The 12786-nt window shown below is 41.5% G+C and overlaps 1 protein-coding gene across 1 annotated transcript in view; it reads left to right on the forward strand.

Moving 5' to 3' along the window:
• LOC139282448 (A-kinase anchor protein 13) overlaps positions 1 to 9046 on the forward strand; it is a 74679-nt gene extending 65633 nt beyond the window's left edge. Inside the window, exons 32-39 of the mRNA XM_070902172.1 lie at positions 983 to 1129; positions 2817 to 2890; positions 3765 to 3809; positions 5381 to 5431; positions 5657 to 5929; positions 6434 to 6613; positions 7100 to 7397; positions 8241 to 9046. Coding sequence (XP_070758273.1) covers positions 983 to 1129; positions 2817 to 2890; positions 3765 to 3809; positions 5381 to 5431; positions 5657 to 5929; positions 6434 to 6613; positions 7100 to 7397; positions 8241 to 8293 — 1121 coding nt within the window. The 3' untranslated portion in view covers positions 8294 to 9046. The remainder of the gene's footprint in view (positions 1 to 982; positions 1130 to 2816; positions 2891 to 3764; positions 3810 to 5380; positions 5432 to 5656; positions 5930 to 6433; positions 6614 to 7099; positions 7398 to 8240) is intronic.
• Positions 9047 to 12786: the final 3740 nt, after the last annotated feature.

Raw genomic sequence — 12786 nt, forward strand, 5'->3', positions numbered from 1 at the left:
AAGCGGGTCTGGAAATTTTTGGTAGACTGATAAATAAAAGTAAGTATTTCAAGCCTGAGTGTGTCAAAAAGTATACTTAAACCATTTTATCTTGTTGAATCAGATTATATTCCGATTATGAAAGATTTACGAGATTTACTGGAATAGGCTAGTTATAAAGCACATTTTCTTGGTATACTGGATGAACCAATCGCTGTCTTGTCTCCTATGTATTTGCAGTCTAAATAATACTCCTTGAAAGAGCTGAGTGACTGTAGTGGTCAGAGCTGTGAAATATGTAGGGAAGACTGAGAAACTATGCACAGATGAGGCTAGCTCTTACTGATTTCTAAGTACTGCTGCAGGCAAAGAGTGTTCCACAAAAAGGAGTAGTTGGTCACAAAATCCCAGGAATTTCTTTGACAGTTTACAGGTTGCCTAACTGACATTCACCTAAGAATAGTTTGCAGCGCTAATGCAGGAAAGATGTATGAAAGAGAACTTCTATAATGGTTTCCACTTTTAAATCTAGCTATACTATTACAGAATTTATATTTCACCTCCTTCTAAAGCCTGGGGCAATAATTGTCCTTATTTGATATGAGAATAGGCGGCAGTAATGTAATTTCTTCTGCTGAGGTTATTGTGTTTTACTGTGGAGTCGCATCCACCAGCACCGGCTTTCTCTCTGCTCATTTTCCCTGAAAAGGTCACATTGCTACATGGTCTATATACATATGTGGATACCAGTACCGTATATGTCTTTCCAGAGTTTACATCATTTCAGATGGTAAAGATATTTCAACTTTTAGTAAAAGAACTCTGTGGTTCAAACAGGTTGTCAATGGTTGCTTAGCAACAGGAGCCAATAGCAGGTTGAAAGCAGACGTGCCTGGTAGGATTCATGAGTGCAGAGCTGAACTGTAACACAGTTAGCCAGGATAATTCACTTAGTGACCTGCACATTGATGTTTGCCTCTGTGTGTGTCTGTGTGTGTGTCAGTGGAGACGTTACAGGCGCTGGTGAACGGCAGCCTGGGCGGAGCGATGGCCAGCGTCCAGGAGGGAGGAGGCACGGGGCCAGTGTGTTTGCCCCGTCGGGCCGAGACCTTCGGAGGCTTCGACAGTCACCAGATGCACAGCAGTAAGAGTAAGTCTGCTACTTCTGTATGATTGTTTTTTATGGATAAATTGTGCAGCCACAATACACGTTTGAAGCCTGTAACTGTCAAAGACACTGAACCCCGACCTGCTGATGCGGATAACTGCATCGACTCAGTGACTGAACTGCAAATATGTGGTAAAATATTTCACTTTTCATCCTAAAACGGAATTTTTTTTAGTGGTCACATAACAGCAGGCACCACACCCAGCACACCCCACAATGCCCCTGTTCAATGCAGTTAAATAAAACATTTTAGACGAGCACTTGGACAGCAGAGCTGATGCTTCCTAAGGGAGACGTGGCCTGGGGCGATACCTCTGAACTGGTGACTGGCAAGCTCAGAGTGGGACTTTACTGACGGTGTAAAGTACCTTGAAAACTGATGTGGGAAAATGATAAAAACATTTTGTAGAGCAACTGTGATGTTTTTCAAACTATATTTTACCTAGTTTAGAGTTGGTTAAAAAGTTTTAAGGGGGCTTAGCAAAGTGATTTGTGCGAGTAGAGAAGAAAGTAAATGCAAAGGTAAATGCAAGTAATAGAAATATGATTATAATTCCCTTATGAGATATGTATGTTTATCATCAGCAAAATCAGTACTAAGATTTAGGTCAGCAGTTCTCTATCATGTACTTTTAAGACATAAAAATCTGCAGGTTTTTATTCCAACAACAACAACAACAACTGCTGCAGCTGCTTTCAGATTAACCAGTTAAACCCTGCAGACTCTTAAGTTGAAGATGACACTAATCAGTTAATACATTGGCTGGTGCAGTGACAAATCTGTGACTTCATGTTAAGGCTGTTCTATTGAGCTGATAGAGATTCAGTCCGTGTACCCTCCACCCAGACAGACAGACAGACAGACAGACACACAGACAGACAGACAGACAGATAGATGCACTGTATATTTGTTTGTCCTGTTATCAGACATTTAAACACACCTGGAATGATTTGTCGATTAATCAATTAGTCAATCAACTATTTTGATAATGGATTTATATATTTTGGGGATATTTTTCACTATTTGCTGACATTTTATAGACAAAACAATTCAATTAATCTAGGAAATAATTGTCGGATGAATCGATGAAAGTAATCGCTGGTTGCAGCCGTACTCTTCAACATAAAACTTGTTTTAGCCTGAGCAGAAATCAGGATCATTTAACCCCATGGTGTGATTTTTACATTTTCACGCTAAAAACAAATCTTCTGAAAATGTACTTTTATTTTGTGTTGGCCTGGTGATGACCGTGGTCCAGTTGCAACTGGAGACTGCAGTTCTTTTACACCACTTTATTGGTCACTATGTGGCTGCTGATAAACAACAATTGTTACCCTCAAACTCTAACTTTACAGCATTATTATTTATAACTTTTAATACTGATCAGTTCTCATTATGCAGATTTTGTTGCACATCTATGGATTGTACGGAACACCTGTTGACAACTGTGTCTGGAAAAGTGCACAACAGAAAAGACCACTTACTGACCAAACTGTGATCACCTTGCACTAGGCATTCAAAATTTTAAAGGCATTTTCAACATGTGGCTGCATTAAAGAATATACATTTTCCATATTATTGTGCCTCATATTCTCTTGCAGTGGACCTAAATGTGTATTCTTGGCTGCCTTGTTCATCCTTGTCTCCTGTGGTTTCCCTTTATGTCAGGTGGAGACAGAGACGAGAGCGAGGATACAGCGGGAGATCTGCGCAGGACGGAGTCCGACAGTGTTTTAAAGAAGGTCGGCATCTCAGCAGCCAATTATTCTTGACTCTGAAGCCGCTACGCCCCCACGCCTCAATGAGAACCTGAGGCCATGTGTGGGGGTGCATTTGTCCTCCAACATTAACAATACCATTAAGATGAATTTAGCCGCTTCTCTCCCTCCAGTGAATTAGCCTCTTGACTCTTCCTGCTAGGTCCCGTTGCTAATGGCGACCATCAGTTGTGTAAGAATTCAATAGAAGATGAAAATGAATGGGCCGCCTTTAGCTGCTGCTATTGTAGCTCTGCACTTTGTAGTCATTTATCCTGCAGATATCCAGAAGCTGGACAGCACATAATTGTTTCTTGAATGTTGTAGTAGAGCCCGGCTACAGTAGAACATTGTTTAACACAAATATTTTTTTAGTCTCTGAACCAACTTGACACCAGGCCAGTCCTTGTTAATTCTTAACAAAAGAGCAGCACTTGATTTTTGTTAACATTTCATCCTTGGCATAGAGCCAATGTTCAGAGGGGGTTCAGCTGTAAAAGAAGGCACTCTCCTCTTCCACTTTGTAGAAGTGAATTCAAGCATTCAGTTTTCTATTATTTTCACATTTTAGTTTATGGTTTTATTTGTAGATGGAAAATACATTTTTAGGGATGTTTAACCCATCGTTATTTAAAACACAGCTGCAAGACTGCTGTGTTACTGTATCAGTCGTATATAATCATACCAGATACAATTAGAGTTTTACAGCACACCCACGTGTGTAGCTATAATCACATTCAGCCATATATTCAGTATGCATGCTCACGTACACTGTACACACACAATGAGACACACTAGAAGATGCATGTGCATGTGTTTGGCTATACAGTAGTTAGTATGTGTTTGTGTCTGTGTGCAGGGAGGAAACGCCAACCTGCTGCTGCTGCTGAAGAGGAACAGTGAGGTAACACTGACTTCCTGTCTCAAACTCAATTAGAGCTGCTGTTTACATGGAAACTGTCAAAACTCTGTGTTATGTATGAGCTGAAACAGTAGTAATAGCAGCAATAGTAGTTATTATTGCCCTATAGATGTTTGTATTAGTGGTATTAGATGTTAGTAGCATTATTTAAAGCTCTTAACCGAGGACTAAAGAACCCCAAATTGATCAAACTGACAGCAAACTCACGTGGCAAGAAAGATAAACTGTTAAAGGAAGAAGTAATTTAATAAAAGCATGTCTATAAGAGCAAGTTTAAGAAAAATTTAAAAGTATAAAGAATTAATTATGCATGAGGATAGAGCAAGCATCCCAAGCCGCGCAAGTACAGTAGCAGTAGAACTCTCCAAGAAAAATTGAAAAAGTTTAAAAATCCCATTAATGCCACAGAAATATTCTAAAGGCCATTCATACCACCTAGTGACTAGTTCAAATAAGTGCTAACTTTAGCATGCTAACATGCTCACAATGATGCTAATTTGAACGTTTACCATATTAAACATATTAGTTTAGCGTGTTAGAATTCTAAGATTTGCAGGTTTTTAGTCAAAAATCAAAGTGTTGGACTAATTAGAAAATGGACCTGATGATGGCGTATGATGAGTCAGGCGATCACCAAAGTTACTATATAATTTAACCTTTGGCTGACCATGGATGTCTGTACAAAGTTTTGGCCAGTCCATCTAGTAGAAGTTGAGATATTTCACTAATTAGGTGAAAACTTTGACCTCCTGGTGGCGCTAGAGGAAAAGTCAGAACCACCAAAGTCAGTAGGTTTTATCCCCTGGGCACCATGGATGTGTATCAAATTTCATGGCAATCCATCCAAAAGTTGTGGGTTTGCGTTTCTATAAATCAACGTATGTAGAAGTTCTTGAAAGACGCAGTAACAGATTCATTCAAATACATCTGCATTCATAGTCATTGCACATGAATAGGTTAGGATAGTTCAAATTAACTATTCAACAAAAAGTATAAAATACCTTTAGTATTTTGTTTTCACCTGGAAAAGATGCTGATACTGTACAGTGTGGTTGTTTACCCCCCACCACCCCACCCCCCATTTGCTGTATGGACTATTATGGACACCATGCTGTATTTATATTTGATGCAGCAACACTTTCCACAGATGTTCTGTGTTCTAAGTGTTGTTTTGGCTGCAGTTCTCAGTGAACATTAAGTGGAGAATTTTGAGTCCTAGTAAACACTGGTGGCAGCTGAAGCTCAGTGGCCTTGCTTCTTTGTCAGTGTTTGAATAGAGAAAATGTCTCATCATTGAAAACTCAAGTCGGTTTAATGCTGCCTTTGTCTAAGAGTCTACTGGTAAATTCATATTACATGAAATCCACCGCTAGTGCTTATTAAAAGAAAAAGTCCACGTTAAAAGTGAAGCCCTGCTATCATCCATCTTAACAAGCAAAGTCAAGTGCAATAATAAGCAAGACGACATCAAACAGACTGTTTTCACCATGCAACAGAAAAGAGCAGGGTGTTGGGAGTTTAAAAGATGCTCAGTGATCTCTCTTTTCCATCAGCAGGTCCTACACAGTGTCTCCAATCTGCATCTCCTGCTCAGCACTCTGCAGGTAACATGGCTTCCATACAATGTTTACATGTGCTCCAGATCAGTGTTGAAAGGATGCAACGCTGTGAAGGTTTTTTGCTGTCACTGTGAGTTTGAAAACATCACTTCTTGTGTGAAACGAAGAGGGGAAAATCTTTGATTTGAGAAGCTTTCAAGTGTGAACGTAACCATAGAGACAGACAAGAGAATAACTAATCTGTCTGACCTGTGGTTGTGTCTATCCCAGGCGGTGGTGGTTCAGCAGGACAGTTTCATAGAGGACCAGCGGCAGGCCCTGAGCGAGCGCTCCTCCTCCTGCACGTCTTTATCGCGGCCGTCCTCTCGGCCCAGCTCGCTGATCGAACAGGAGAAGCAGCGCAGCCTGGAGAAGCAGCGGCAGGAGCTGGCTTCCCTGCAGAGGCAGCAGACAGCTCATGCTGAGGAGAAGAGGAGACGGGAGAAGGAGTGGGAGATGAGGGAAAAGCAGCTGGCTGAAAGGGAGGTGCTGGTGCATGTACAGGTAACCATGCATCATTTACCACCAGTTCTGTGCATCATTAACTTGTGTCTAGGCAGCTACTGACATACAGCAGGAAAGAATTCATTTATCTCAAAAGGACTCAAATGTATTTTTTATAATTTGCTTAAAATGCGGGCATGGGGTGGATTAGTGGAGACATGATTTAAAATGAGCTTGAATGGGCATCAATAACTAATCAGCTGATCAGCTCCAAAATCCTACCAAAAGCAGACACACCAATGTTATCCAGTATTCTGTAGTTAACTGATCTGCGAACAAAAATTTCAGGGAGAAAAAGAGTGTATAACACTTATTAATCAAAGGGTTTTTAATAGTTTCCTTTCTCCCAGGCCACAATTGTTTTTCCTTCATTCAGTCTCAGATAATGCACTCGTCTGACGACCTCCAGCCTTGTAATATCAGTGTACACAATGAAGTAACTTGCTGTATCTTCGTACTGTAACGTTTCAATAAATCCATTCCTGCATCTCCCAACTACTGCAGGAGGAGGAGGTCTTGAAGCAGCACAAGGAGCTGGAGGAGGAGAAGCAGGAGCTGCAGAGTAAGAAGGAGGAGTACCAGAAAGACCTGGAGAGGCTGCGAGACGCCCAGAGGAAGCTGGAGAGGGACAGGGAGGCGGTGCAGCGGCACATCGACAAGATGGACGAGCTCCGTCTGGCTGAGGTGAGCAGGGACACTTTTTAAACCATAACAGTAATGACAACACGATCTGTTGCCCCCTGCAGGAAAATTGCCTCTGTGTTGCCCCTGGGCTACAGGGGAACACTCAATGAGCTGGGAGGGATGCGGCGTTCTGCTCAATGACACTTCAGAGAGGTCGCTGTTTATGGATGCTTGCATTGGAGGCTTCAACCTGGGTCCTCTTGAAAGCGAATTTAAAAAAGCTCTTGGCAACGTATTAACTAGCAAACAGTGCTGCATCCCAATCAGCCGTTCCAACCAGAGTTCGGCTTTTATGCCAAAACCTGTACATGTAGATAAACATTTTTTTCATTTTCCACCATTTAACTCTTTTCTGGAAACATTTACGCTCATCTTTTATTCACAATAAGCTTGCAGAAACATCCAAATATGTACCTTTCATACATATTCACGTGCAGATGTAGATAACAGCTGTACATCTTTCTTACCTCCACCCTTTTCTTCCAGAGGACTCCCTCTACAACATCGGATGAATCCCAGTTCCCCAGCAGCTCCCAGTCTCTGGAGCTGGACCCGCTGGAGCTCTCCTCCTCCCTGCTGAGGCTGCAGCCCCAGCGGTCCAAGCCCAAAGGGAAAGGCCTCAATCCCTTTACCTCATCCTCCACTAACCCCAACCTCAAGGGCAGCGAAGCCAACAACCAGATCTCCAAGAGCCTGCTGCAGCTGGCCAAGAACAAGAGCAAAGAGGGGAAGGAGAAGGAGAAGAAGAAGAAGAAGGCCAAAGGAGGGAGCGCACAGACAGCAGGTAGAGAACGGTGTTTACTTTTAGTTTAATCATTCAGTGTCTCACAGTGAGTCAGCAGGTTGGATTGGAGTGTTTTTGTGAAGGAGACACGTGTGCAGGACATGTGTGGTTGGATGGATGATGGAAGGACATAATTGGTCAGACAAATGGATGAAATAAATGGTTAGAGGAGTGAATACTTCAGCCTGTTCAGCTTGTCATGGACGTACAGTCTGGAGATGTATTCTAAAGAAATTTAGCTTGCATGTGTCCGCTGACATCACACCGCCTCTTCATCTTCTCTGCCACCTTCATCTTGTAGTGAATGCAGCCGCAGTCACTCATTGTACTGTGCAGCAGTCTCTGCTAGGTCCTGGTACCAGCCATGTTGACGTCCTGTGATTCTGGAGTCTATCACTGTGTCCCAAATACATGCTACATACTAACTGTATACAGTAGGTGCACTGCATTGTGGGTGTCCATCAACATCACACACAAAAATGAAGGGTTTTCCAGAATGCACAGGACCGTACTTTATTGTCACTTTGAACACACCACACACTCTGAGGAACCACTAAACAACACATACACAGTACAGGAAGCACACAAAACACATTTGAGATTAAAAGCATTGATACACATGAAAGTAAAATTATTGGGCTAACATTCAGCACATTAAGCTGCCCACTGAGGCAGCTTCTGTCAATGGCGGCACGGTGCACTGCTGTTCAGTTTGAGCGATGTGAAGCAGGGTGATGCCGCTCTCTAACTCTCCCTGGTGAAGAGACGCTTCCACAAATCAGCAATCAAAACCTCTCCTGTGACTGTGACACTGACTCCTCTCTTCTCCTCCCTCTTCTCCAGACCCTCAGCACCTCCCGGAGCCTCCTCTGGATGGAGAGATCTTCTTCTGCTGAGAGAAGTGGCTCTCCTCCTCCTCCTCCTCCTCCTCCTCCTCCTCATCATCATCAACCCATCACAATCATTCTGACATCCAGAGGAATGTTACTGCCAAGTAGTAATACATTCATCTACATACATAATACTGCAGTACACTACCAGGCATTTTGGCACCTTTAAACACCCCTGAGAAGACTTTTAGTTAGTTTTCTGTTTTGTTTTCTTGTATTTTTAAATCAGATACCACTGCTTTTAGTTTCTGGAAAGTAAAACCTTTTAGGGATTCTGTTATGATGTGCAAGTAGACACACACACCTGCAGTACATGAAAACAGGCAACATGGAATAGCAGCACATTTTGGGGTATTCTGTCTTCAAAACCCGTTTCCTTTTCCAAAGACACCATGGTTACATGACAGTGGATTCATTTCTTCATCCTGAAGAATCATACATTTGTGATTAAGTATCAAATTGAAAGCATTTCACAGTAGATTGCCTCACAAGCTCTGCCAAGTATGTCACAGGCTTCACTGCCATTCTGTCTCCATGTCTGTTTTGGCCCCAACCAGCCCCCCCTTTTTCAACAGTCCGTCCAGGCATCAAGTTCCACACCAACACGCTGTTGTGATAACTCACAGAAGCCTTTTCCATGTGACTGAAGCAACACATACAAGGACTCAGACGCGCCCAAAGATATGAATGTCAACAAGCTGCATGCGGCTGTGGAAACTCCTCACTGCTAATCATCTTCATTGACCATTAATAGACAACTGAAACCACATAGGAACATCTGCCTAAACTAAGTGTCCTACTAACATGTGTTCATCAAAAACAGTGCAGTGTTTACAGTGTTTGCTCCAGTGTTTCATTCCAAAGTGCTGCTGTAAGATCCACATTGAAAGAAGACTGTAGCCTTTACTCACTATTTGAAAAGCAGATGTGATTACGTCCACTAATTTCGCCTCCGGTTTGTAAGCAAGATGGAACTGGTGCATAATAACTTGAGTAATCCTCTATAACGACGTTAGGCCATCAATCATTTTCCTTGGCTAGGTTTTAATTTATTTGAATTATGGATCTCCATTTTGGAGTGAAAGTCTTCTATTTTTCCAGACTCCACAGTAATGAAAGGATTGAGACATATCTCCTTGTGTCTAATGGCTCAATTCATATCCTTTAGTGTGTTTTAGAGGCTTGGATGGATATTAGCTTGATCCTCACTTTATCTGCCTGTCAATTGGCTTTTATGCAGCCCTCATCTTTCATCTGAGCACTGACTGGGCTTTCCTTCGTTTTTTAATTGCATGTAACTCTGCAGGTAGCATACTAATGGTTTCTGTCTGTTAAAGAGTTCAACTTTCAGTCTCCCTCCTTCAGTTCTGATAATAGACTCCGTAAACGCACACGGCTGATGGTTTTAGGAAATGGGGGCTGTTAATTTAGGGACAAAGCAGCTGGTTAGAGAAAATGACAAAGGATATTAATTAAAAACACCAAATGATGTCATGTGTCCCTGTTTAAGCGTTTAATGACTAAACCTGCTCAGCAGGTACCGCCTGCGTCTCTGATCATTTCAAATGAATCAACACTCATCAGTGTTGTTAAGCACTTTTGTCCGATTATGTTGATGCATTTTTCTTTGTTGTCAGCGTGAGATATCAATCAATGAGATCGTTGTATTCTGTGGAATTTTTTAATCGAGGGCACTGACGCTCATGAAAGGCAACAATGATCCAAAGTGAGATACTGTGTATGAAAGATGCTGCAGTTCCATTTTGTTTGTTAGTGTTAAAAATGGAAAAAGGGGGCTGGTAGCTTTTATGTAGTGTTTCCAAGCTGATCTGTCCGGCCTGTCTTAATTTTTAAGCCTGTGTTTTAGCCCCACTAAGCCCAGACTGTGGGCCACACCACTACCTGCTGGACAGGTAGCTGGACAGAGCAGCGCCACCGAACTGCTTTCTTGCTGCCTCTTTTGTCTCGTCTTTAAGTGCTTGTTTGTTAACTTGCCGTCTGTGTTGAGGATTTGACTTCATGTCCAGGCTGGTTTATTATAGTGTGTCTTCTAAGAGGCTTAAAGGGCCAGCCAATTAGTTGCTTCATGTCTTTTGTTTATGGCTTTGGTGTAATCCTGTCAAAGAAACAGAGAGGAATGGGTTGTTTTTTTTTCACTCTGTCGCTTAAGGTGTGTTTTGACCACTAGGGAGCACTGCACCTATGATTCAGTTAGTTCCCTCACCCACACACACAAGAACAACCAGAAAGTATGAAACAATTTTTTTTAATTTCTTTTTTTATATATATTCTCCCTGCTGTGAGGAATTGACATATTTTTCTCAGCAGGTCACTGCCGTACAGAGATAATGGGATGAGCGTGGGCTCTCACACTCTGTGACATTTTCCCCACGGCATTTGTAATTGACTGCAGAAACAAATAAGTTGTCAGAGATTGTAATTGGTTATTCAGTGAAACCCGTCGGCAGCAGCTTTAACGTGGAAAAAGAAAAACAGGTCTAACGGTTGGAGGGAGCGACCGGGCAGAACCACAAACCTCTCTCTGTAAGGGACAATCAGCAGACACGAATCAGGAAAATGAACTCCCTCCCCGATGATGATAGGCCTGTCCATGAGACGAGTGTGTCCATCAGGTGAACCCTGCGTAGCCTTAAATCTTAATGATAAAATGCACTAGAGTAGAACCCGGCATCTTCTCAGGAGACAGAGGAGAGCTTTTATACCTCTGCTTTGAAGCGAAGGAAATGTTTGTACTATAAAACTGGTACAGACTTGTTTCATTCCCAACAATGTAAAAAAGGGCAAAGACAAATGTGTAAATATGACCTATGTATAAAACAAATCAAGTGTAAAAAATTGTTTTGTTGGTGATTTATTGCAACATTTTGTAAGAATGTTTTATTTATGTTTTATGCTCACCCTTTGGGTGATGTAAAGTCATATTTCTCTCATAATAAAAAAAAATCATAATGGACATTTGGAGTGGTGGCTGTTTGATAGTCTCTGTTATCTTTCACTTTTTCGACAAAATGGTCACATGAATACTTATACTAATACTGATATGTCCATATGAAATACAGTTAATGAGAAATTGTGAATGAGACATTACTGTATTTTCCATACAGTGTCCATAATTGTAGCCCAAAACCAGCTATGTATTTATGAGTGTTGATGAAGGCAACGTAGCCAAAAACATTTGGTAAGTAAAACACGTCACATATGTTGCACAACTCTTCTTCAGTACTGCAGAAGAGTTTTTTTATGTGCAGGTACCTTCAGGAAACAATGTCTGTTTCAAACACGTTGCAATGTTCCAAATGATTCCAAATGATCAGTGCGTGGCCTTCTCGTGAGGGAAGGGGGCTGGGACCCCCGTTCCATCCCCTCTCTGTGTATTGTGTACAGTAGGTCTTTGCTGGAATATTTCACGGCTCCATGTTTCCTGTGTGGTAATTTCATTTAACACAAACTTCACCCCCTTTTGCAGTTTACAGGTTTACATTGATAGTTTCACGTTTCTGTCAATTAAAACTACTGACTACTGATAACTGATTACCAATTTCATCAATTTTGCAATCAAACATTCCCTGGTTCCAGCGTCTCTGCTTTTGCTTGATAGTAAACTGAGAATATATTTGGGTTTTGGACTGTTGGTCAGAAAAAACAAGTAATTTGATGTAATCCCCTCAGGAAACTCTGATGGCCATTTTTGACAGTTTTCTCACATCTTATAGACAATGAATTGAGCAGTTAGAATTGTAAATAATGTACATAAAATATACATAGAATCAAAGTAAATTTAACATGACTTTTTTGACACTGATTAACAGAAAAAAACACTTTTAATGTTAAAGTGAAAGCAGATCTCTACAAAGTGATCTCAGTTAATAACAAATGTGAAATACAAATACATGTTTGCAGTTTTCACCTTCTGCGAGTCAGTATTTAGTCAATGCACGTTTGGAAGTGAGCCTGTGCCGATAGATCTTCATCAGCTTTGCACATCTGGACATCCTCATTTTTTACAAAACATTCTGTCAGGTTGCAGGGGGATCATGAGTGAGTCAAGTTGTCTTTAATGAGTAATGAAGGTCTTCAAACTCGAGTCCCATCTTCAGGGACAAGACACAAGATCAGGTAACAAATCAGGACCCATGTAAAGGCCCTCATAACTACAATGACCACAAAACTGTTTCCATACAGTAAGCTTGCGGTTCAGTTTGGCCCCTGAGGGTCTGAGGCCCCCAGGAAGTTGCCAAAGATGCCCAGTTGGCAATCTGGCCTCGGATTAGTGAAGTTTCCTCCTCCTTCCTCCACTCTATGTTCTTTTTTTGTCTGTTTTGTTTTGTTTTGGACACTTTATTACAATAAAAAAAACCAATTATTCTCATTAAGCCTCCTTTTTTGTTGTTTCAGAGGTAATTAAATTGTTATCACTAAATCCTGTTAATGGTTTGATTTCCCGTTTCCATTAGTTGTGGCACTGCTGTTTGAGCACC

This window comes from Enoplosus armatus, chromosome 1 (assembly GCF_043641665.1).
Source record: "Enoplosus armatus isolate fEnoArm2 chromosome 1, fEnoArm2.hap1, whole genome shotgun sequence".
Classification (NCBI taxonomy): domain Eukaryota; kingdom Metazoa; phylum Chordata; class Actinopteri; order Centrarchiformes; family Enoplosidae; genus Enoplosus; species Enoplosus armatus.